Source organism: Gymnodraco acuticeps, unplaced genomic scaffold (genome assembly GCF_902827175.1).
Source record: "Gymnodraco acuticeps unplaced genomic scaffold, fGymAcu1.1, whole genome shotgun sequence".
Lineage (NCBI taxonomy): Eukaryota > Metazoa > Chordata > Actinopteri > Perciformes > Bathydraconidae > Gymnodraco > Gymnodraco acuticeps.
The window spans coordinates 2973608-2999481 of NW_022991219.1; the positions used below are offsets into that span (position 1 = coordinate 2973608).

The window sequence follows — 25874 nt, forward strand, 5'->3', positions numbered from 1 at the left end:
CAACATCTTTTCATAAATTAACATTTAATTTCTTGACAGAATAAATAATGTATTAATTGATGATAATGGCTTGTCTACAATTTGCGTACTTGCCATTTAATGCTTTCCTTTCTCTTAAGACCTAAGCAATTATTTTACTACATATTTGTACGTGTTCATTGATTTAGTGCCCATGCATGTGAGGTGTGAATGACCCCAATGGCATTACATAATACCATAATGTCATAGTTGGGCAATTGTTAAACTCACTAAACTGGGCACTCAGTAAACATTACAGGAGAGGTTACTGTGGGGCACTAGGACCATGAAGACCAGCAGCAGGATGCTATTGTTAGCATCAGTATGCTAGCAGAGACAAGTGTTGTAACAGGGATTAATGAACTACCTTTTTTAATTGTAATACTTGGATTGAGGTAAGAACAAACCACGCTCATAATGAAGCCATGTTCATAGTGATGTTGTCAACAATAGCACCCTGACATTACATGTTACAACCCTGGTCTGCCAGGCATTAACTTAGCTAGCAATGGGTAGCGTTAGCTTTAGCTGCGAGAATATAAACATATTAGCAGACTTTCGTCTGGTGATGTAACTGCTAATAAACCAGCTGCTCTTCACATGTGTCGAGTGGACAACAACTCATGCTTTTGAACTTAAACACGTTTCTGTTAGTGGTTTACTATTCAAACCGGCTTACTAACGATGTGTCAGTTAGCAATGATTAGCTAACTAGCTAGCAGCCCATCCCTACTTGCTTTAAGGATAGTTAACTGTTGTATCATGTGTCATCAATTTGAGCAAATGTCAACACAAAATGTTTTATCCAACCCAATATTGCCACCCTTGTTATTTAAACATTAGGTTACTGTGTTTACTTAGCCAAAACGTTTACCTCCATTTGCTAATACTAGTCATACACCGTATCTTACCGGTGTGTCACTTTGAATGACATGTTTGACGTCCACAGTCGATAATAAACAAAATGTAGTAACAAGAACTCTCCAAAAAAGATCATAGTAAAATGGAAGATAAATGTATTCCTTTACAGAGCAGTAATGAATAAGGTAACAATCTGTTGCTGAAAACATTAGGCTGCAAACTGGAGTTTAAGAGTAAGCAACTGTCAATGAATTGATCTCACGACCAAGTGTGTAATATAATATCTTAGTGGACTTTATATTATTCAGTAGGCCTACTAAGACAAACCAACAGACAGTTGGTTTTGGTATTTTCATGCGCTTTGTTGGGTGTGACAAAAATATAGAGCATTGTTGACCTTATCCTTTAATGAATCTATCCAAGAGAAGACATGTTATGGCGTAAATTGTTGATTTACGCCATAGCTTTTTTACATAGTTCGGGTCTGCATCCTCATCTACCTCGTTGTGTCTCTTTCCTCAGACTCAGTCATGTCTCAGGTGGAGAAGAAGGCTGGGCTGCTGAGGAGGACGTCATCCTCTAAGAAACCCTTGAAAGAGAAGGTGGTGCTGATGTATGATGAGATTTTTGCTGTAAGTATTTCAAAAAGGGGAGTATCAGTGATTGAAAGAAATGAACAACAGAGAAAAAAGACATTTCAAATGTAAACAATCGCCCTCTCTGTTTCTTTAATTTAGAAAGAGGACCCGGCCAAGAACAACCCACGGTTCTGGGATGAGCTGTTTCTTATGAAGGTAAAGAAATACTCAACATCTTGTTGAGTGCATATACAGTATGTTCTGCATAAAAAAAGCACTGTTGTTTGTGTTGATGACCAAGTGTGGAAGCAGTAAAGCTAAATGAGATATCAGTAATCCGCTTTCAAAATAAAAGACTGTCAAAATATTGAGCAGTAGAAAATATGTATGCAACTTGAAGAAAAATCTAAAATTATAATATGTACCTAAACACGTTTAAACATTAATATGAGGTTCCTGTGTGCCAAAAATACCAGAGTGCTGTTGATATTATGTGGGAAACATGTAAATGTTACCTTGTCAAAAACTAGATGGCAAGAAAAATGACACCCCCACCGAATGGCTAGTAACTGTCAAAATGTAACCATCCAATAATAGATAATCATTGTATTTTTGATGGTGAGTAATGCACAATTACTAGCCTATCATACAAGCATTTGGGTGGTCATTTTGTGCCCTGATGTCTGAAAAGACACACAATATATGTAGAAAAAAGAAGGTTGTGAAGTGCCCAAACTAGAAAAAGTGCCGCACAGATTAGTACACAGTTCAGGACTTGAAAAATTGTCAATTTATATAAAGTAGACTATGGAACTGTCACCCAATAATCCACCACTCGTATGTGTTTACAATATTCCTTCTTTTGCTCCGAAAAACCACTTGTTTAACTTGTCTTTTGTCCTTCCACCATGTTTAAGGTGAACCTGGAGTACCTGGAGACCAAGTTGGAGACTGTCGATGGGGAGGAAGTTCAGAAGATCCAGGATAACATCAACTCTCTGTTCCACCACTGTGTCCAGGCTCTGGGAGAAGAGCACCAGATCAAAGTAGTCAATGCCCTGCAGGTAACTAAAGCTCAGGAGGACCACCTGGACAGCAGGTTACATTGCACATGTCTCCATCTCATCAGTAGCACCTGAAGTATAACACACGGTTTCTGTTAGCCGGTATTCACCAGACTTTGACCAGAATAATCTGTCAGTCAGACAGATCTGAATCTTTTTGCAAAACGGGATCAAATCAACACTTGATTTCAAGTCGGCATCAGCAACATTTGATTACAATGTTATGAGCCGGATAGGCCTACATGTATCTTTTTAATTTTTTAATTTGATTTCATATGAGAAGATATTGGCCTTAAACTGAGGGAATATATATATTGTAATGTATATATATTTTTCAATTGATAGGACTTACTTTTCAATAAAATATAAATCAACATTCTTTGATAATGTCATTCTTTATATCCTTTTTATAGATTGTTTAAAGCAGGGGTGGGGAACCTTTATCCTCTCAAGGGCCATTTCAATGTTTTCAACATCCTCCGAGGGCCGTACAAATTATTGACCTCTGCTTAAAAATACTAAAATCACAGCCCACTCATTTCACCTTTCTTTCATGTTGTGCAAAGAAAAAGCAACCTCTTAATCCAGATATCTTACCATGACTCGCGCATGCATGCACGTGCACGGTTGTGTCATGACCACCAAAACAGAAAGATATGGACACAAGATGTGTGCACATGTATTTAGTTTCCTATCCATGTGAACATGATTTAAGTGGGGGGGACCTAACCTCCTCTAGGGGGGTCCGGGGGCATGTTCCCCCGGGAAGATTTGTTTTTAAATGTTGAAGTTAAAAGCATCAATCTGGTGCACTTTGAGAGCAACATTAGATCTATGGAAACATCTCTCAACATCCAGATGAAACATAACTGTAAGCAGATTTTCTTTATGGATATTTTACAAATCACTCTCCTTTCAAACTGTATTCTTGTTTATTAATAACAACTTTTTTTACTGTCATATAGTATTTTATACCTTTACTTTATTCTCTTATTTTTGTATAACTATAATGATCATATCAAGATGTGCCTTTACCTCACTGGTTGGAGAAAAAGCTTCTTATATTCGTTAGCATAGCTAGCTAACCAGATGCTAATAACAACAAAGTTATTGACTGTATGATCAGTATGACAGATGAACAGATCGCCACTGGGCTTTCAACTAAAGACACAGCCACGCAAAAACTGCGGCATGTGTTCGGCTCCTTATGGGTACTGCAATTTTTGGAAGTGCCGGAGCGGAGCTGCGTTCTGGTGCTCCCCGAACTACACTCCTGTCAGACGACACATATACCAGGTGAACATGGTGATGACACGTTAGGCTTGTGTTGTGTTCAAGGACCCTGACCTTGGCCAGGAAAAACAGGCACTCACTTGTTTAATTATTTTGCGGTCTAGATTTCTTTAATTTTTTGCGTGTGTTTATAAATTACCTCGAGGGCCACACCAAATGGTCTCGCGGGCCGTATACGGCCCGGGGGCCGGAGGTTCCCCACCCCTGGTTTAAAGGCTCAATAATAAACACAGGTAATATTTGACGGAATTTCTAGTTAGTCTGGAAAATGTAAATCTTCTCGGACTAGTTTACAGGCACTCATTTGATCTAACTGACCCAGAAAGCTAGTATGCTGATGAGCATATAACTATTATTATTCCATGAAACATTTTTCACTCTTCTTGAAATGTTCCTCTGCCTTTCTTCCCAGACCCTCTGTGCACTTTTTCGAGGGGTTCACCAGAAGAACAAGTCTGCGTCTGGCTTCGACATCATCAACATGCTCATGGGCTTCGACAAAGCTGAGCAGAGGATGAAGGTGTGTGGGGAAAATACCCTGAGAGGTGAAACAAAGGAATAAAATAGATGATTCACGTTCATTCATGTTGTATGTTTTTCCTCTAGGACCTGATGGAGAGACTGGACAGCCTTCTTTGTGGAGAAGGCTCAGAGAGTCTGAAGAGCCTTTGTCTCAAACTGCTGCTGTGTCTGGTGACGGTGAGTAACATCAAAACAGCAAGATTAATCATAGAGCAAAAGGTCATGCTTTTTGTGCCATTAAAAACATATTGAATATCACTTATATGTGAATGATGCGTTAACAGGTAACGGACAATATTAGTCAGAACACTATACTGGAATATGTGATGATCAACAGCATCTTTGAAGCCATTCTACAGGTAAGTGTTTAGTAAAAAATATGTGCACCATACATTGGAGATTTTAATTTATGTATTTTAAACTGTTTCTCTCCTTCTGAATTGGTAATCTCTGTTCTACTTGTAGATTCTGTCAGATGTGTCCAGTAGAGGGCAGCATGGTTATGACGCTGTGGTCCTCCTGGCCCTGCTGGTCAACTACAGGAAATATGAGGTGTGTACATATGCTCTGGAACTTTAATTGTCCAATACAAGCAACTCTAGAAGTCTCTTTTATGTATTTGTATCTGTATTCACAAACAGATACAAATACAAGTATACTCATAAGATGTAATTGAGATATCTGAAATGGGACATCCCTTTAAGCTGTCAGAAACTTGTGAATACGGGCCCACAGATTAAAAAGAAAGTATTTAAATATATCTCACTAACACATCTGGAATTGGATGGAGTTTATGTATTATACAGCTGAAACAAACACCTTACCATTAACCAAATACCCTGAAAATGAAATAATATATTACTCTAACTACTAACTTGTCCCTTGAGGGAATAGAAAGTCATTATTTCTTTTTAATTATAGTTTTACAAAGGAAATTATGCAAAGCTCAGAGTAGTAAAATCTCCTGAGGAAACGAGCTTAACCATGAACGCCATCAACAAGGATGTTTGTGCAGCTGCAAGTACATTTGTATTTGGCTCCACATGATCATGTGACCTTGGTTATGTCAGGTATTACAGACACTTGTCCTACATTTCAATTACAGAGAAGCAATCATGCTCTCTGAAATTAAATGACTTCCAATCTACATCCCTCGCAGTTATTTCCTAGAAAGGATAAGAGCGCCAGTGTACGGGGGGATTAAGAGGATGAGGAGTGTTGGATGCAGCCTTATATGTAAGCAACCAAAGCAGCTGCACAAAGAGCATATACTCTAGGAAAATATGTACTCAAAAATGTTTGAGATGGGTAAAATATGCCTGCAACGGTCGGCAGTTGAGGTATTTAGGTAAGTCTAACTGGTACAAATGTAGCCGTATCACACAGGCTTATCTGTTTGTTTCAATGAAAACTGAGCTCCATGTATGTTGTCATTGCTTTACTGAGCGTATGAGGCACTTTTTAAGCCTATCTGTAGGTGAGGCGATAAAATGAAAAATAAAAGCCCTATTGTCAATGCAGTATTAATATTTGTGTCACATTTGAAAATGTAATTGTTTCTATTCATTTTTCAGTCTGTGAATCCATACATCGTGAAGCTCTCCATTGTAGACGATGAGCCAACACTGGATGTAAGTATGCTGTCACCAACTGTCCCTTCTTAACGCATAGTAACCAGTAGTAGTAGTAGAAGTTTTACCTCAAGTATATAATCAAAGGTTTGACTGAAACACCTGATGTTTTCTTCCCCAGGGAATGGGTATGGTGGTCCACCACGCTCTGACAGAATATAACAGGTGAGATCTAAAATATGTGTCAAACTTTTTTTTTAACCGTTCTGTGTCGAGGCCACTGGCGTCATCGGTTTATTTTGATGTCTCGCACAAATGTTCTATTTCTATTCTCCTGTAAGAAATAAAAAGAAACAGTTATTTATATCTGACAGTTTTCTTTGGCAGTCTCCGGTAATGTTTTTTGGATGAGGCGAGGTCTGGAAATTAAAATGCTGTTTGTGAAGGAAGTCTCGTCTGCCTGCGTGCACAGACAGGCGAATCAAAGTGATGGATGACGGCTCCACACAGTGCATTGTTTTTAAGTGAATGTCCCTTAGATAATAGGCTGTGGGGAGAAGAAGGAGATGTTGGGTGACTGTGTGTTATGCTGTGTTAGAGTTAAATCATATATCTCTGCTGTTGTGTAGCCCTACCTGTCTTTTTAATTTATTTGTCATTGTCTCCACTTTCTCCTGACTTCCTGTCTTTGTCTTTCGTTCCCCTTTTTAGGCAGTACAAAGACAAGGAGGAGGAGAACCAGGGTGGGTTCTTCTCCACCCTCACTAGTATGGTAAGATCATATTGTTAACATATTTAAAGTACATTTATTTTGAATAGATTGCTTTTTCCTCCTTTTGGTTTTTATTAGTTTTTTAACAGTGTTTGCCTTCTTCTCTCCGCAGGTGGGCAGCATGTTTATAGCCGACGCAGATGAGAAACTCTCTGTACAGTAAGTCAAAAATATACGGTTGAAGTTACACAAACCTTTATGCATTGTTCTCGGCACCTTCAATAAGAGAACAGCTGCAGTTGTTTTGGCTTTATTTCACTTGAATCTGAATCTGGTTTTTGACCCATACTTTAAAGCTTTAACTGCTCTAGCACAGGCTCACATTTGATTGGCTTAAGACACAACTTCACTATTTGTCGGGCCTACATTTACACATGTTGATCACGAACATGTGTCTGGATGAGAAAATATGAAAACTTCTTGAGAGGTACAGAGTAATCTGTGTATTGCTGCCCAAATTGGAGCCAATTATTGGTATTGATGAAGAAAGTTTAGGGTTGTTGTTTTTACATCTGTAATGTCAAGTCATTTATCAAAATATAATATAAAGAAAATGATGTACCAGTAATTACACACATAGTGCCGTAGTTAATGGTACAGATACTTAAAAAGGGTTACCTGGTGAGCCATGAAGTCATTGTTGATAAAACGTTAACTGCTCTTGAGCTTTGCTGGATCAAAGCCTGAGTATTTTCCCTACCCAGTCTAATGTCATGTGATGTTTTGGAGATCTTACTTCATAAATGAATGAGCTGACCTTTCCTCTCAAGGACCAATGAGGCGATTCTGCTGGCTCTCTATGAGGCTGTGCACCTCAACCGCAACTTCATCACTGTATTGGCACAGGTAAGATGCACCACTTATCATTACACTGTGGGGCAAAAAAGTATTTAGTCAGCCACAAATTGTGCAAGTTCTCCCACTTAAAAAGATGAGAGGCCTGTAATTTTCATCCTAGGTATACCTCAACTATGAGAGACAAAATGAGAAAATAAATCCAGAAAATCACATTGTCTGATTTTTAAAGAATTTATTTGCAAATTATGGTGGAAAATAAGTATTTGGTCAATAACAAAAGTTCATCTCAATACTTTGTTATATACCCTTTGTTGGCAATGACAGAGGTCAAACGTTTTCTGTAAGTCTTCACAAGGTTTTCACACACTGTTGCTGGTATTTTGGCCCATTCCTCCATGCAGATCTCCTCTAGAGCAGTGATGTTTTGGGGCTGTCGCTGGGCAACACGGACTTTCAACTCCCTCCAAAGATTTTCTATGGGGTTGAGATCTGGAGACTGGCTAGGCCACTCCAGGATCTTGAAATGCTTCTTACGAAGCCACTCCTTCGTTGCCCGGGCGGTGTGTTTGGGATCATTGTCATGCTGAAAGACCCAGCCACGTTTCATCTTCAATGCCCTTGCCGATGGAAGGAGGTTGTCACTCAAAATCTCACGATACATGGCCCCATTCATTCTTTCCTTTACACGGATCAGTCGTCCTGGTCCCTTTGCATAAAAACAGCCCCAAAGCATGATGTTTCCACCCCCATGTTTCACAGTAGGTATGGTGTTCTTTGGATGCAACTCAGCATTCTTTCTCCTCCAAACACGTCTAGTTGAGTTTTTACCAAAAAGTTCTATTTTGGTTTCATCTGACCATATGCCATTCTCCCAATCCTCTTCTGGATCATCTAAATGCTCTACTGGACATGTACTGGCTTAAGCAGGGGGACACGTGACGTCTGGCACTGCAGGATTTGAGTCCCTGGCGGCGTAGTGTGTTACTGATGGTAGCCTTTGTTACTTTGGTCCCAGCTCTCTGCAGATCATTGACTAGGTCCCCCCGTGTGGTTCTGGGATTTTTGCTCACCGTTCTTGTGATCATTTTGACCCCACGGGGTGAGATCTTGCGTGGAGCCCCAGATCGAGGGAGATTATCAGTGGTCTTGTATGTCTTCCATTTTCTAATAATTGCTCCCACAGTTGATTTCTTCACACCAAGCTGCTTACCTATTGCAGATTCAGTCTTCCCAGCCTGGTGCAGGTTTACAATTTTGTTTCTGGTGTCCTTTGACAGCTCTTTGGTCTTGGCCATAGTGGAGTTTGGAGTGTGACTGTTTGAGGTTGTGGACAGGTGTCTTTTATACTGATAACGAGTTCAAACAGGTGCCATTAATACAGTTAACGAGCGGAGGACAGAGGATGCTCTTAAAGAAGAAGTTACAGGTCTGTGAGAGCCAGAAATCTTGTTTGTTTGTAGGTGACCAAATACTTATTTTACCGAGGAATTTACCAATTAATTCATTAAAAATCCTACAATGTGATTTCCTGGATTCTTTCCCCCCATTCTGTCTCTCATAGTTGAAGTGTACCTAGGATGAAAATTACAGGCCTCATCTTTTTAAGTGGGAGAACTTGCACAATTGGTGGCTGACTAAATACTTTTTTCCCCCACTGTATGTACCCTGCACAAGGGTCTGCATAGCCTAAGAACCAAAATGAGTCAAGTTTCATCACTCACAATAACTAAACACTCTAAAAAAAACAAGAGTTTCGTGACAGAATCAGGGATTTTGTATAATTTGGCAAACTTTAGGTTGGGCTTTAAAACATTTCTTAAAGCTTTTCCTGAATCCACATTTCTTATTTTTCCCTATGAATAATTGCAAATGTCTAATCTTCTGATGATCGTAAAAAACAAATATTGCATTAATGTACCTGTGATGTTAACCTGCGATTGGAACATATTCCTTCAAATAAGTTGACTATGTTTCTTTTATTAATCCCTGTGGATCTTAAGAAACGTACTGAATAGTGAGGATGCAGTTAAGAAGACTCACACGTCTCCGGAATAACTTCCATTCTAAGGCCATTAAGCCACTGTGATGCTCTTAACAGTACTGCAATTAAATACAAACCTCCTTAGAAGCTATGATTAATGTGTTTTCATTACATTTTTTGGAAAATCAGAGTTAAACTCTTCCAGGCTCTCTTCTCTCAGTTTGTGTTTGAATCTCCTCTCCAGTCTATACTGTTGTATTCTCCTGAACATTTTGGGACACGAGAGACAGCTGTTCTTTATTAATGACACATTTGTTTTGGTCTATCAACAGAGCCACCCTGAGATGGACATCCCAACCACACCCACCACCCCCACTCCAACCACACCCACTACTCCACTGGGCACAACACCGCCATCCTTAGACAGTAAGTCATACACTCTGTCATATGTTTTATTATGGAGGACATAGACTGCATGACATATTGGAGAAGTGTCAGTGATGGCCACAGCTTTCTGAAGGGAAGATCTCAAGTGTAAGGGACTACTTTCTCTAAATCTACCATTATGTCAGTTTGTGGATCCACATTTTCGCGAAAGAAACTAATCGTAACTCCATGTTTCACCTGTCAGAGCATAAGGATGGTTTTACGTTATGCAGTAGAAAAACATGTTTCAGTTGAAATATTCATGGTAAATCCTAGTTTAAACTCAGCCCGGATTTTAGCCTTTCAGACCATATGGACATGCACACAAAAAAAGTTTGGAGACCTCGAAATGGATTGAAGGATTTCTAAAGCTATTTGGCATCCCATCAGATCTCTGCTTCTTTGCCTAAATATAATCTGACCAGTGTTTTTACATACATTTTTTAAAAACTCCCCCCCTAACTCCAGCCTCGGGTTGACATACAGAGGCTCACATGCCTTGTCAAATATTCAATAGATTTTTTAAAGTTATCCAAAAGTAGAAAGATGCTCATACACAATACATTTCGCTTCTAATTTGGTTTGATTGCATTTTAATAATCAGATAACTCCAACACCCGAGCCTCCATACTTATTATTATCATCTCTTTAAACTGGAGCGCATGGCTGTCACTTCACTTCATATTATAGCCATCACGTTGGAGAAGCAGGTCATTCAGCATGCACACACGCTGTAAAAGGTTCATGTTTTTCTATCTCTGTCTGGCTCTCTCTCCATCGCCTTGAACCTAAGAGCTATTTTCTGTATGAAATATTAAACTACAGCTTGAAATACAGATGAATGTTCCACATGCAGCGTGCATTGGAACATGTCATGGGAGCGTCAGCACTTAGAGGATCCTCCGCTCCGACCAGAAACATTCACACACACACTTATGCCAGCAATCACATCTACCACAGTACGGCCCCATGTGATGATGTGTGTGTTTGACAGTGTTGAATCTTCCTGTGGCGTGGGGAAGAAATATCAAATGAGGGGATTTGTGGCAAAAATATATTAGTGAGGGCTCATCATTTATCCATGAAATAAGCTGTATGTTTGAGCGAGCAGAGATTTTAAATGGATAAAAACGCTTGTCTATACAACGCGCCATGCTACAGTAGCCACGGTAATGAGACAAAGACATCCATTCTTTTATTGTTTTATCTGCCTGAATGAGCCCTCCATCTGCCCAAACAGGGGCGACAGATTCTTATTTACTCCAGTTTGTAGACGGTAGGATTTGCGTTCCAGCTCATGTATTTGGGAGGTCATTATTTATGGAATTGCTGACTGCACAATTCAAGTTTGATTCATTATTATTAGTTACATTTTTTCTGTTATCTGTCCTTTTTCTCCCTAATATTAAGAGAGTTTTTAATAATGGGATTGTATCTTCCTCTGTAGTGATGAACAACCCAGAGCTGCCTCTGGATCCCAACCTGCAGACCAGCAACCTTCTCATCACCTTCCTCAAGTACGCCTCCATTGTAATGCAGGACACTAAAGGTAAACATCATCTCCTCCTCCTCCTCCTCCTCCTCCTCCTCCTCCTCCTCCTCCTCCTCCTCCTCCTCCTCCTCCTCCTCCTCCTCCTCCTCCTCCTCCTCCTCCTCCTCCTCCTCCTCCTCCTCCTCCTCCTCCTCCTCCTCCTCCTCCTCCTTTATATCATTTGTCATTTTTTCACTGTATATTCTCCACCTCTGTTCTGGCCCTCTGTTTTCTTTCTACCTGTTAAGAGTCTCATGTTTGTGTTTCCAGATGAGCATCGACTCAACAGTGCCAGACTGTGCCTCATCATCCTCACCTGCATAGCCGAGGTAGGAAAGGCAACATTATGTGCAACATCCCCCCCCCCTCCACAGATTGTCTCTGTTCTGACCTCTCCTCTGTGTGCCACAGGATCAGTACGCTGATGCCTTTCTTCATGATGACAACATGAACTTCAGAGTCAATCTCCACAGAATGGTGAGTGTGGGCTGTAAGTGAGTGAGTTCATAGTCAAGTAATACACTAATTGATTTACATTTTGAGGGGATACTTTGTGTTGCTTTAGTCAGACTTTGAATGTAGGCAAGGCAAGGCAAGTTTATTTATATAGCACTTTTCAACAGAAGGAAATTCAAAGTGCTTTACAAAAAATGGAAGACGTTAAGAAAATGGCATTTAAAATCAGTCATTAAAAAGAAAAGCTAATAAAATAAACATTAAAAGAAAAAAATACATGGATCAAAGTTACAGTGCAGTTTAAAATGTGAATAGTTCAATTAAAAGCAGCGACAAAAATAAAAGTCTTCAGCCTGGATTTAAAAGTAGTAAGAGTTGCAGCGGACCTGCAGGTTTCTGGGAGTTTGTTCCAGATATTTGGAGCATAATAACTGAACGCTGCTTTACCATGTAGAGGTTCTGACTCTGGGGACAGAAAGCTGACCAGTCCCTGAAGACCTGAGAGATCTGGATGGTTCATAATTTAGCAGTAGATCAGAAATGTATTTTGGGCCTAAACCATTCAAAGCTTTATAAACCCAGCAGCAGTATTTTGAAATCTATTCTTTGACACACAGGAAGCCAGTGTAAAGACTTCAGAACAGGAGTGATGTGATCCACTTTCTTAGTGTTAGTGAGGACTCGAGCAGCAGCGTTCTGAATCAGCTGCAGCTTCCTAATAGATTTTTTAGTGAGACCTGCAAAGACACCATTGCAGTAGTCGAGTCTACTGAAGATAAAAGCATGGACAAGTTTTTCCAAATCCTGCTGTGACATTAGTCTTTTAATCCTAGATATATTCTTTAGGTGATAGTAGGCTGATTTAGTAACTGTTTTAATGTGACTGTTGAAACTCAGGTCAGAGTCCATGACTACACCTAGATTTCTGGCTTTATCTGTTGTTTTGAACATTGTACACTGAAGCTCAGCGCTAACTTTTATACGTTCTGACTTGGCTCCAAAAACCATTACCTCAGTTTTATCTTTGTTTAATTGGAGAAAGTTCTGACACATCCAGTCATTGATTTGTTCAATGCACTTACTCAGTGTTTGAACTGGAGAATAGTCTCCTGGTGAAATTGTTACGTAAATTTGTGTGTCATCTGCATAGCTATGGTAACTTATTTTGTTGTTTTTCATTATCTGAGCCAGTGGTAGCATGTAGATGTTAAAGAGAAGAGGCCCCAAGATGGAGCCTTGAGGAACCCCACATGTCATATTTGTCAATTCAAGATGTGTATTTACCTATAGAAACAAAGTTGTTTCTGTCCTTTAAGTAGGATTAAAACCAATTCAGAACTGTTTCTGAAAGTCCCACCCAGTTTTCCATTCGGTCTAGTAATATGTTGTGGTCAACAGTGTCAAACGCAGCACTGAGATCTAATAATACTAACACTGAAGTTCTGCCACTGTCTGTGTTTAAGTGGATGTCATTGAAGACCTTTACAAGAGCAGTCTCAGTACTGTGGTTTGGACGAAAGCCTGACTGGAACACATCGAAACAGTTATTTAAATGCAAGAAATTACTCAACTGTTGAAAAACAACTTTTTCAATGATTTTACCTAGAAATGGGAGGTTTGATATGGGCCTGTAATTGTTCATTACTGAAGCATCTAGATTATTATTTTTTAAGAGCGGTTTAATGACTGCAGTTTTCAGGGTCCTGTGGAAAAATACCTGAGTGAAGAGACTTGTTTACTATATGAAGTAGATCTGAGGCCATGCAAGGCAAAACATCTTTGAAAAATCCTGTTGGAATAATATCAAGGCAGCAGGAGGAGGATTTCAGAAGTTGTATAATGTCCTCTAGGTTTTTATCGTGCGTTTTTCAATTCCAAATTATAAAGGCCAAGTCTCTCTTTATAGATTTCAAAGTGAACCTGGAGATTTGTTTTTCGCCACCTGCGTTCAGCTTTTCGACACTCTTTTTTCTGTTCTCACGGTCATGGCCTTTCTCCATGGAGATATTTTCTTGCCAGACACTTCCTTTACCTTAGTTGGAGAAATGGCATCTATAACATTTTTAAATTTTTAATTAAAAATGATCTGCTAGCTCATTTACTGAGATGTTAGCAGGGGCAAGTGTGGAAGAAAAATTCTGAGTAAACATTTCCCTAGTATTTTCAGTTAAATATCGCTTTGTGGTTACCTCTTTTTGAACATTTTTGTGAACAGAAATAGAGCTCTCAAAGAAAACACAGGAATGGTCAGAGAGTGCAACATCAGTCACCACAACCTTAGAGATATTCAGACCCTTTGAGATAATTAAGTCCAGAGTGTGCCCCTTATTGTGCGTGGGCTCCGTCACATGCTGAGTCAGTCCATAGAACAGAAAACAGTTCTTTAGCCCCTCTGTCCTGGGGGTTGTCAACATGGATGTTAAAATCACCGACAATGACTAGACGGTCAAATGGTCAAATGTAGTTATTTTCAGTAAATAAATGCAGCGATATTTATTATCCCTCCTTTCATCCACCTCTCAGATGATACATTCCCTGATTCCCTGTTTGTCACGCAGATTAATATTTGTATTCATCTAAGAGAAATCAGCTTTCTCAATGTAAACTAGATTGGGAAATCATATTTCTCTTACCCCAAACAAAGTTTCTCGTCTAAATGGTGTTATGAAATAGGCTTAATGGAGAAAGCCGACTTTACCTCGGTTATTTAACTCCACGTAAGCCCACTACCTGATGAAGACAATTATACTTCATTATGTTTCCTCAATTTGAGTGACACGTCTCTACAAAAAGGGAAAAGATTGCGCATTAAGCCAGATATATGCTACATATTAAAGATGTCTTGCACAATATTTGTTATTAAAATTGAATTGTAGAATGCTGCTATTCATCTTATATATGAGCATTTACATACCTATATTCTATATTTTACTTCTGTATATTTGTTTTTCAGCCGATGAGGCACAGAAAAAAAGCAGTGGACAAGAACATCCCTTCACGCCCGCTGGTGTGTGCAGTTCTAGGTATGGGAAACATTCAAACCTGTTGTTTTCAAGCAGATACCTCTGATTCTTTTATATTTGTAAGGCATTCTTTCACTGGATGTTGCATTATTGCAAGATTCTTCAAACAGGGATTCATTTTCTCCATCTTTCTCTAGATCTGATGGTGGAGTTTATTGTCACTCATATGATGAAGGATTTCCCAATGGATTTATACTTGTGAGGACACACACATATCACACACATATTACTCCAAAATCTCACCCACAAAAGAACGCCATCACAGCAATGTGTTTATTTCCTGTGCAGGCGCTGTGTGCAGATCATCCACAAACTCCTGTGCTACCAGAAGAAGTGCAGAATCCGATTACACTACACCTGGAGAGAGCTCTGGTCAGGTAAAGACGCCCTGCTTTCTCTCTCAACCTCATTCACAGAACAAGGAACTCACGCTTCTATTGGCTAGTGCTCCAACACATTGTATAAGGGCTAAGGGGCGGGACATCTCTAACCGGTTGACCAATCACAACAGAGTCAGCCAGCTAACCACTCAGAGCAGACTGGGCTCTGGTTTCAGACAGAGGGTGAAAAGAGGTGCTGCAGCACAAGCAGTATGAGAAGAATAAAGAGCTTTTTGAACATGAATAAAGCATGTAAACATGTCATAGTAGAGGAACAAAATACACATTTGAAACCTGAACATGAGCATAAAAGGGCTCCTTTAACAGGTCCAGCTGGTGAAAAGTGTTGTAGACAATCATCATGTCACTCTCAGAATGAACAGTAATCACTTTTGATTATCACCAGAATAATGTAAGGATTATGAGGGTTTTTTCTTATGGCTAGTTTTATCACTAGTTTCAATCATTTCAACTTTGTTTCATAAAAAAATATTTTGAATCCGCCATTCTTTGCAAATACTATACTACGCAGGATAAAAACTGCTGAATTCCTCCTAAAAGGTCAAACTTAATTGATTTTGGCTGCAAATTCTTTGTCATTTTTCTCAGAGATTATGTTTTAGTAATGAAATAATGTTTTGTTTTGCTGGGGACCACCTTAAAGGTGGGGTAGGTAAGTTTGAGAAACCGGCTCGAGATACACTTTTTGTTATATTCCATGGAATGCTCTTAACATCCGATAGCAATGAATATCTGAAGTGCTTTGACAAAAAATCCATAATAAAATTTAATCTCTGGAAGCCGTAGCTCTGTAAAAAGCACGACTAATCATTTTAGCCGGCCCGGCTAAAGTAACTGGATGGCCTACCTGCCTGTCAGCCTTCCATCTGTGCACGAACTTATCTCGTGCCCTTATTGGTCATGTGTGCTTTCCTGTGTGTTGGAGGAGGGGCTCTGTAAGGAAGTGGCAGATTTTTTCCGGTTGTGTATTTTCAAATTCTAGCGCACTCGAGCTGGTTTCTCCAAAATTACCTACCCCACCTTTAAGAGTTGAGTAAATAGTTGATGCTTTTTGCAATTTCCCCTGAAGTAATTGGTTCTGTTGTTTTTAGAAATGTATTGCATCATTGAGATTGGATAATGAGTCTCTGAAGAAGCACCATTCATCCTGTTGGCCTAGCGTTAAGCCCGGTCAACAACACACAATAGGATAACATTTCAGTTTATAATAGCCCCCTCTCACTGTGTCTCATTAGAATACAGACTCCTCTAATCAGACCAATCATCAGCTTAATTCCCTGAGTGACACTAACCCTCTCTCCATGCTGGCAATATAAATACAAGGCTGGAGTAAAAGCTGAATTAAAGCAATAGATGTGTTTATCTTCTTTAGCCAGTTTCTTCTCATGGCTCTGTTTCTCCCACTTTTTAAACTTCTGAAAGGACTTTATTTGGTGTTGAAATAGTTTTCTCTCTCCTGTGTTTCGATGATCTGCTTTAATAAAGTAGCTCACTGAGGAAAGCAGTCAGTTGCCAGATGTCTCAACAATCACATGTATCCCTGTCCTTCTGCACAGCGCTCATCAACCTGCTGAAGTTCCTCCTGTCCAATGAGACGACGCTGCTGGCCAAGCACAACATCTTCCATCTGGCTTTACTGGTGAGAAACACACACACACACACACACACACACACACACACACACACACACACACACACACACACACACACACACACACACACACACACACACACACCACACAAAATATGCAGACAGTACACAGTGGAAATTAGTTCCACAAGGATGCGTGTCGGAACTCCTTTTTTGTATGTGTGTCCGACGAGGAAAGAGACTAACAGGCTCTGTGTGCAAAAACTGATGCAATATGAATTATATAACTTTTTTTTTTGGTTCCTTTGAAAATGAATATTGTCCGTCATCTAATGTGTGTTTCCTCATCAGGTGGTGAACCTGTTCAACATGTTTATAACGTACGGCGACACGTTCCTGCCCACCTCCAACAGCTACGACGAGCTGTACTATGAAATCGTACGAATGCACCAGGTGTTCGACAACCTCTACTGTATGGGTATGTTGACTTATTTATACATTTAGATCCCCATTAGCTACTGTTTCAATACAGTTACTGATCCCGGGGTCACAATTCCTATCTTTAACAATTTACAGAAAAAAAACATCAAATCATATCCGTAACACTTACTTACTCACAAAAAGATAGATAATACATTACTAAGACACACAACAATAGAAGCTCTAAGCCTGTCTTTTTTTACATATACTGCTTTATGTAATAGTCCCATGCTTTAAATAATTGAGAAATAAAATGGCAGTGTTTAACCCGAGCGATTGTATTTCCCCTACAAAAGCTATTATTCAAATAATGTCAGTCTCAAATAAAGGCTATCACAAATATAATAGGCTAAAAATACATTTTGAAAGGAGCTCTTTGGGGTTTTCCCTTTCATATAGTGTGTTATATAGGTTTGTGTGCATGTAAATGGTCAGCAAAGTCTAAAATCCCAAAGTTCCCTCCACAGGGAGTTTCTCGACAGCAAAACTTCCAAGCCCTTCCTTTATCCACAGAGGAAAGTAAATGTGCGTAATTTTGACATCATATGTGTATCTAACTTTGTGTTTATGTCCTTCTCTGCCTTCTAGTTCTGAGAGTATCAACCAACACGGGCCAGTGGAAAGAGCCAGCCAGCAAAGTCACGCATGCCCTTGTCAACGTTCGGTAAAAACACACTCAGCACACAAATGCTGTACCCTAAGAAGGAGAAATATATTTTGATTAAAGGGAATTTAAAACAAGGATGTGATTAAGAAAGCTCAAATAAAGTGAAAGTTAAGTCTTTAAAGGGCCCATGTCATGCTTTTCCGGTTATTACCCGTCCCCTTGTGTGTTATGAAGGTTTTTATGCATGTAAACGGTCTGCAGAGTCACAACACATCAAAGTACAACCTGTAGCGAGTAAAACACTAACACTAGTGGAGCCTCGCAGATGGGGCTGCTGCACCCCCCCCCCCCCCCCCCCCCCTTTCCGCGTCCATTCGCGATGTCTCGCAGCAAGCAGGAAACCACACCAGTAAGCCAGCTCACACTGTCAGCTCCTCGCCGCAGCGAGCTGACCAATCAGAGCACACTGGGCTCACAGGGAGGGGGGGGCAGGACCTCCAACAAGCCGTTTAGGACAGAGACTGAATACACATACTATACAGAGATGCTGAGAAACCAATGTGAGTTTGGAAAATTGTAACAATGTAAATCTATTCTAGTAGATCTCAACAATGGAATTATGATCAGTAGAAAAATGGCCATGTCATGGGACCTTTAAGAACTGTCATTTATGTCCTTCATCCCCAGTCTATTACTTTCCCTCCCCCAGGCCGCCCTATTCAGTCATTTTTAAGCTTTTCTCTCATTTCCCCCCTCCATCTTCTCTGAGGAGAAGATCCTCTAAGGTCACCCTGGCTTGAAAGCCCCTGAGGGCCCCTGTACGAGCGGGATACTCCCAGAGGAATCACCCTCTCAGCTGGTCTGTGTTGCCTGAGTAAGGAAGGCAACACAGGAAGGCGGGGACGGAAACTATTTTTTAATGATAATATGTGGAAGAAAAGATGAATAGGTGAATCAGAGAGGAATATAGAACCCACAGAAATATTAAATGTGTGTGTTGAATTAAATTAAGTGCAGGGACCAATCCCATTATACACCCACCAGCTCATTCCTCCATACGCTGACTCATACGTTAATGACATAGGATTACCACGATGGAGAATTCTCTGCATTTTCCTTACTATAATTTATTTGATATACGACTGAATAATTTGCCCTCTCCTGTAGAATATTATATAGATTCTTGTGCATTTAAATGGACTGTAAAAGGCTAACATCCCAGAGTTCCCTCCGAAGGGAGTTTCTCTCCCACACACTCCCCCCATACCTGAAACACCTCCATTGGACTCCTCTGTTTACTCCTGCAACATTATGACATCACTACGTAACACCCGCGCTTCTATTGGCTAGCGCTCCAACACGTTGTATGTGATAGGCTAAGGGGTTGGACAGCTCTCAGCGGTTGACCAATCACAACAGAGCCAGCCAGCTAACCAATCAGAGCAGACTGGGCTCTGGTTTCAGACATAGGGTGAAAAGAGGTGCTGCTGTATTAGAAGAATAAAGACTTTTTTTGAATCATGAAATCATGGAGACATGTCACAGTAGAGACACTAAATACAAATAAGAACCTGAAAATTAGCTAAATATGGCCTCCTCAAAATGTTTCCAAATGCTTATCTTCTTACCTTCATGTTATTTCTATTATTATGTTAACAAAAAGTAACCTTATGTTTGGCTTTTTTTTATAATCGTGTGCAGGTATACATGTTGGTTATTTAGTTTAAATCATTGGACTTGGGGAAAATCTTCATGTTGCTTAATCTTGTCTTTCAGGGCCATCGTAAACCATTTTAATCCCAAGATTGAGTCGTATGCTTCTGTGAACCACATTTCCCAGCTCTCAGAAGAACAGGTAAACACAACACACTTTTTCTCCTTTTTATACTTTAACAAAAAGTTCCATGTAAAAAATAAAAATAAAATAGGCATCATCTCTGGGGACATTTTGGCAGAACGCCACGGAGACCTCACTGCTGTCATTTCAAAAGTAAATCCTATGAATTTTTTAGCACACAATGGCAAACGCTCAGTGCTTTGAAGTGCTTGAGAGAGGCGTTCATTCATCATGGAGTAGTAACAGTTATGTGGCAGAGATGGATGACTCACACATGGCTCATTGTGATGAGACACAGAGAGGAGCCGCTCATCATCGGGGCTGATTCACTGCACACAGTTCAGACAGGTGGGAGGAACCTGTTCTCATCAAAATGAACCCTTCAACACTGTGCTGCACTACAGACGGTGACATACACACTGAGTGTCGCGGCTTCTTTCCTTTCTTCCCTTAAGCCACTTAGTTGCCTTTAAGACAGATATTTCTAACGCGTTATCTTTTAATTTATTTGTTTTCCCCATTGTTTGGCTTCTGATGATGTGTTGAAGTTATGCGACTCATTGTTATTCAAAATACAATTATTTTCACAAACGTTCAGCATAGAAAATAGGCCTTTGCAAAACTAAACAAATCAAGAGGCAAAACTCAAATAAAAATTATAAACAAACTTAGACCTTCTTTCTTTTATGTTGTTTTTAATATATTTGTATGTAGTCTCAAGTGTGTCTCTTAAAGGCTGGCATCTTGGGAATTGTAGTCTTTAATAGTCCCTTAACTACAGATGACAATAATAGGACTTTTCCTCAAAACAAAAAATTGTCTATAACACTGAAATGCAACCTAATAGTTTTCTCCTACACAGTATGACAATAAACGTAATTTGATAGTTTTAAACAGTTTTACATAAGCATGAATATAGTCCAGTTGTAGTGACTCTTATATCTGTAGCCCTGGTTTTGCGAACTCATCAACAAAGCGTCCAGCTTTTTTAATGACTCAATTTTCCCTGAGTTATTCTTTCATCGTCAGTGGGAACACTTGAGTCTGTAAGGGAGCTGATATGACCGTTGTGAGCTTCACTTCAGGCGTTATCATTTATGTCAAATTGGTAAGGGTAGGAAAAGAGCCAGAAGAGTCCTTTTTTACAAGCTGATAAGAGAGTGATGGATTTGGTCATTATGCTCTCCAATTACCTCTCTGCTTTTATCTGCGAGATTTATTCACAACAAAGAAGGAAGGCAGCAGTTAGCTCTGGTCTCTAAGAGCAACTGCTGGATTAATATATGATTTCTTGCTTGTGATATTAACACCCCTATCATTAGATAAAGTCACTTTTTTTTTGAACATTTGTTATTTTTGATCAGTGTTCTTGTCCTCGTTGAGCCTCATTTTATGCTTATACTGTACAGATGTTGTATGCCTGTGTTAACAAATACGACTCAAAAAAGGATTTGAACAAGTAAAGACATTTTGCAAGACGTGCAAATGCCCAAATAACTGTCAAAAATGAAAACACCCAAATTGGCTCCAACAGTTACCTTTTAACGAAGTTGAACTTCTAGCCAGTTGCTTATTAACACATCCTGCAGATACAGAGCAACAATATCATTCATTTTGAGATGTGTTTGTGACAACTGTTTGCTGTTTTCTGTTGTGCACTTAGAGGAGAATGGGTCTTTAGAGATTATTTTTCTGAAAACAGCTGCTGACTGCATCCAAAAACGATGCTATGAGAGCGATTAGCCTGTGTGTTTTCACGAAGAGGCAGGAGAGAGTTGAGTGAAGCACATTGAAAGCTTTCAACTGAACACAAGACAATTTAAATTTAGCCTCAGCCCAAACTAATGCAAATGAGCCTAATGCTCAAAGAAAATGAAAACAAAAGGTATATACTCATAGGATTTCCTTCAAAAATCTTGCATCTTATTGATGAACATTAGGGTAAGTGAAGTTAATGTAACCAGTGTCAGACACTTAAACATGTTTTAGTGGGTGGGATGGAGGTGGATATGTGTTGAACTTTGGTCCATTTGAGGGACATTTACAACAGTTACATCTTTAGAAAATGCTCTTATGTAACTTAAATTAAGTTCCTTGTATTTTCTTTTGACATACAGTCCTCGACACACATTCTCACAGACACAGCTGAACTGCCTGCAGCGACTTCACTCCCCCCAGTGACAGTAGAAGATGGATGGCCTCCAGAAACACACAGCGTTACAACAGTCTCTATGTCTCTCACATACAAGTCAATTCACACACACACACATGCTGCTTCTGTTCACACACTGCAGGATAAAAGCATGCACACAACCATATCTGCTTAGGGATGCAGAAAGTTGCACAGCAGAGTCGGATTCTCCAGTTTTTCCACTTTCATATTTATTGTGCTACTAACAAGTTGGTCATGGCTCACGCCTTCCTCCCCGCCATCCAATCACCACCAGTTGCGTCTGTGCGCCGCGCGCGTGCGTGCGTGGTGCGCAGCGCACGCACGTTAAAGTAATATAAGAGGTCTGCTTGGGGGCTATTTCACGGTTGAATGAGCGGATGGCAGGGGAGGGAGTGTGGAGAATCTCTGAATAATTACCTCTGATTTCAGCTCACCTTATCTCAGCTGGACTTTGAGGCATGTGTGTTCATGCACATACTGCACACACACTGTACACACTCAAACACACATATGCATTATGCTCTGTTTGACCTTTCTATGAACTATTGAGTCCTTATCCAAGCGAAAATGCTCTGATTGTGAAGTCTTACTGAATCTCATTGGTACGAAAACACACACACTCTAATTTTTGTTACAGATTCAGAACCATTCAGCTCATCTGAAGAAAAAAACTATTTTAAAACAAACATTGCTATACAAACCTCACGGATATAAACATTTAGTGCGTAATTTTGTGGAGAAATTGGACTAAACCATTTAATAGAAGGTTGACTGACTTTTTTTTAATCAGTCTACAGGTAATTTGTCCTTGTTTCCAAACGAGCATATCCCTGATAAGAGTTGACCCTGATGGCAGGCAGTTACGTGGAAATAACGTGGATAGGAAAAGATAGATCACTCATGAATAAAGATGTTGTAATGAAGTATTAAGCACAAATCAATATTTGACTGCTTGGTGACAATTCAGTGTTCACTGTGCAATGCATTAACCTCCCTGTATTATGGTGTAATGTAACACAGTCGTCTTCTGTTTCCATTCTGTTCTTCTGCTAGGTGTTGGAGGTGGTTCGGTCCAACTACGACACACTGACGCTCAAACTGCAGGATGGTTTAGACCAGTTTGAGAGATACTCGGAGCAGCCCAAAGAGGCCGCCTTCTTCAAGGAGCTGGTAAGAGACGAAGAGCAATGTATTGTGGGTGATGAGGAGTTTAATGTAGTCTTCTGAGATTCAGGCTCTGTGGGGATGTCACTTCATATACAATTTCAATGATGAGGAAGCTTGAGGAAGATTTTAAAGATGCCCTATTAAGCTTATTTTCTTTCCATATCCTGTGTGTGTTGTACAGGTTTTTGTGCATGTAAATGGTCTGCAAAGACTAAAATCCCTGTTTTCCCTCCAGAGGGGGGGCATCACTACGTAACACTTGCACTTCTATTGGCTAGCGCTACAACACATTGTACGTGATAGGCTAAGGGACGGGACATCTCTAAGCAAGCACATTTATGCTGTAAAATGTCCTTTTTGTTGTTCTGTTTATGTTTTTATGTTTCATGTGGAACCTACTTGAGCAGGTCTCCCTTGAAAAAGAGATCAATGATCTCAATGGGATACACCTGGATAAATAAAGGTTTGAAATGAAATGAAATGTTGACCAATCACAACAGAACCGGCCAGTTAACCAATCAGAGCAGACTGGGCTCTGGTTTCAGACAGAGGGTGAAAAGAGGTGCTGCAGCACAGGCAGTATGAGGAAAATAAAGAGCGTTTTGAACATTAAAGCATGGAGAAGTGTCACAGCACAAAATACAAATATAACCCTGAAAATGAGAATTAGGGCCCCTTTAAAGGGGTGTTCCTCTGATTTTATTGCAGTTGGAAGACTTGAGACAAATATAAAGAAACAGCACAGGCTGAGAAACTCTAGAGTTGAATTGAAGTCAACATCAAAGTGCAAGGCCCACAGTTTATCTGTTTGACTTTGAATGTCCTTTGTGTGTCTCCAGGTGCGCTCCATCAGTCTGAATGTGAGGAAGAACGTCTCTCTGAACACGCTGAGTCAGGACGTCCTGCTTAAAGAGTTCTCCACCATCTCCTGAGACTCACACACACACACACACACACACACACACACACACACACACACACACACACACACACACACACACACACACACACACACACACACACACACATCCAGCCTCCTTCCCCCTCCAGACAGACATACCCAGTGCATTTGTGTGCGCATGGACATGAACGCATATTTTCACAAACAAAACCAACAAGTACAAATTGTTCTTTCCCTGATTTGTCTCGAGCCCTCATGTCACGATGGAAACAAACACTAACAGGCTGGAGGCACCCTAAGGAAGGACCTGAACATTTTCCGGACTCGTTGATATGTGTGTGATCATTTAAAGGAAGTGCCCGTATTGCACTGTTCCCTGTGTGCAAACTGCAGTATTGGCTGGACTGTTAAGTGACACATGAGAGTTTGGATTTAACAGAAGTATTTTTAACCCAGGTGTTCATCTCCAAAGGTTCTGATAATGTTGTAGGTAATCCTGCTGTTTAAACGCATAACAGTACAGATTTATGATTGATCTCTCCAGTAATTATTTCAGAGGACTTTGACTTTAAACTTTATGTCAACCTGAGCCTCTTTCAGTTTGAACCCTGCTGTAAATCCACTTTCATTTGATCATAAACTCATTCTTTTTGGCTGATGATGGTCGTGGGAATGGTATTGTAAATCTCTACATGTTCGAAACAAATGTACAAGTATTTTGAATTTACTTGTTTGCGAAACGGTAGAACTTTGAGCTATAGTTATCTTGAGAATGCTCTGGAGTGATACATTTTTTTTTAATGTTGTGGCAAACCTTTTCCTTTTGATCAAAGCCATGACTAACATTCACTACTGCACGCACACGAGTCACTGTCTCTTTCAGTTCAATAAATGTGTCTGAATGTGTTGAGTTTGAAGGAAAACTGTTCAATCAACGGTTATGATCCATTGAAGTGATTATTGATGGTATGTCTTTAGCACATTGAGTCAGTTTAGCCAGGAAACACAAGGAACTCTTAACATTTGAAATGGTTATTATTGACTGAAAGCAGATCTTAATTATGCAATTTTCTTCAAGTGTAGGGTCTTGTTTCTTTCATCTCTTAACTCCTGTAGGTTTATTTATGTTTCTTTTTTAAATAAAAGTTTGTTTCCTAATACTCAACCGGTGTTTTCTTTTGACTTTTAAACTTGCTTGTATCCCTTATACTGTAATGGGTTGTGTCACAAATTTCAACTGGAACGCACCAAGGTCGGAATTCCTACTTGAAAACTCAGATACCTCGCCATACCTGAGATCATCATTCAAGATGGAGTCTCTGCATTTGTTAAGATATCTAATGTTAAGAAAACACTTTGATAATATAACATTTTTAGCTCTTCTGTATTATTGTGTCACATTAAATCAACTGTGCATATGGTACTCCTCTTCTATCCGTGGATATTTTTCAACGATGTTTGTATTCACAAAATACTATATATATAGTATCAACCGGTATTGCTAACAATGGCTAAATTAAGTGACTGCTAAAGCTGTTACCAAGGCAAACAACTTTCTCGGGCGGCCATTATTTTCCAACTTGTGCTCTTGGAACACATTCAACTCCCAGTTCCAACCTCCTACTTCCAATGTAAATGGACCGCGGCTTCAGTCCGGGAAAGAGTGCTGGAAAGTCTTGCACAAAGCGTCGAACAATGTAGAAAGACAGACACGCTTATATACTTGTTTGCCCAGGTGTGCTGATGAGATGGGAGGGACTAGCTGAAGGTGTGCGCGGGGCGGGGTCAGTGGAAAATGACGGGTTCAGCAGGCAGGGCAAGAA

General features: G+C 39.9%; 1 protein-coding gene across 3 annotated transcripts; it reads left to right on the forward strand.

The window, feature by feature from the left end:
• Positions 1–277: 277 nt before the first annotated feature.
• Positions 278–25216, forward strand: armh3 (armadillo like helical domain containing 3). Of its 3 annotated transcripts, XM_034239311.1 has the most exons (27): positions 278–413; positions 1402–1511; positions 1617–1673; positions 2375–2521; positions 4227–4334; positions 4421–4513; positions 4621–4695; positions 4802–4888; positions 5911–5967; positions 6089–6132; positions 6619–6679; positions 6792–6838; positions 7450–7525; positions 9791–9884; positions 11332–11433; positions 11686–11744; positions 11827–11892; positions 14825–14894; positions 15032–15092; positions 15183–15271; positions 16852–16934; positions 17238–17364; positions 17955–18030; positions 19750–19828; positions 23037–23153; positions 23990–24086; positions 24135–25216. In XM_034239311.1, exons 2-26 carry the CDS (start codon positions 1410–1412, stop codon positions 24080–24082), a joined length of 2070 nt encoding a protein of 689 aa, XP_034095202.1. In that variant the 5' UTR covers positions 278–413; positions 1402–1409; the 3' UTR covers positions 24083–24086; positions 24135–25216. The 3 variants fall into 3 exon arrangements, with proteins under 3 accessions (XP_034095202.1, XP_034095201.1, XP_034095203.1); XM_034239310.1 differs by having other exon boundaries at positions 23990–25216; XM_034239312.1 differs by lacking the exons at positions 23037–23153; positions 23990–24086; positions 24135–25216 and adding an exon at positions 21928–22973.
• The last annotated feature ends 658 nt before the right edge of the window (positions 25217–25874 follow it).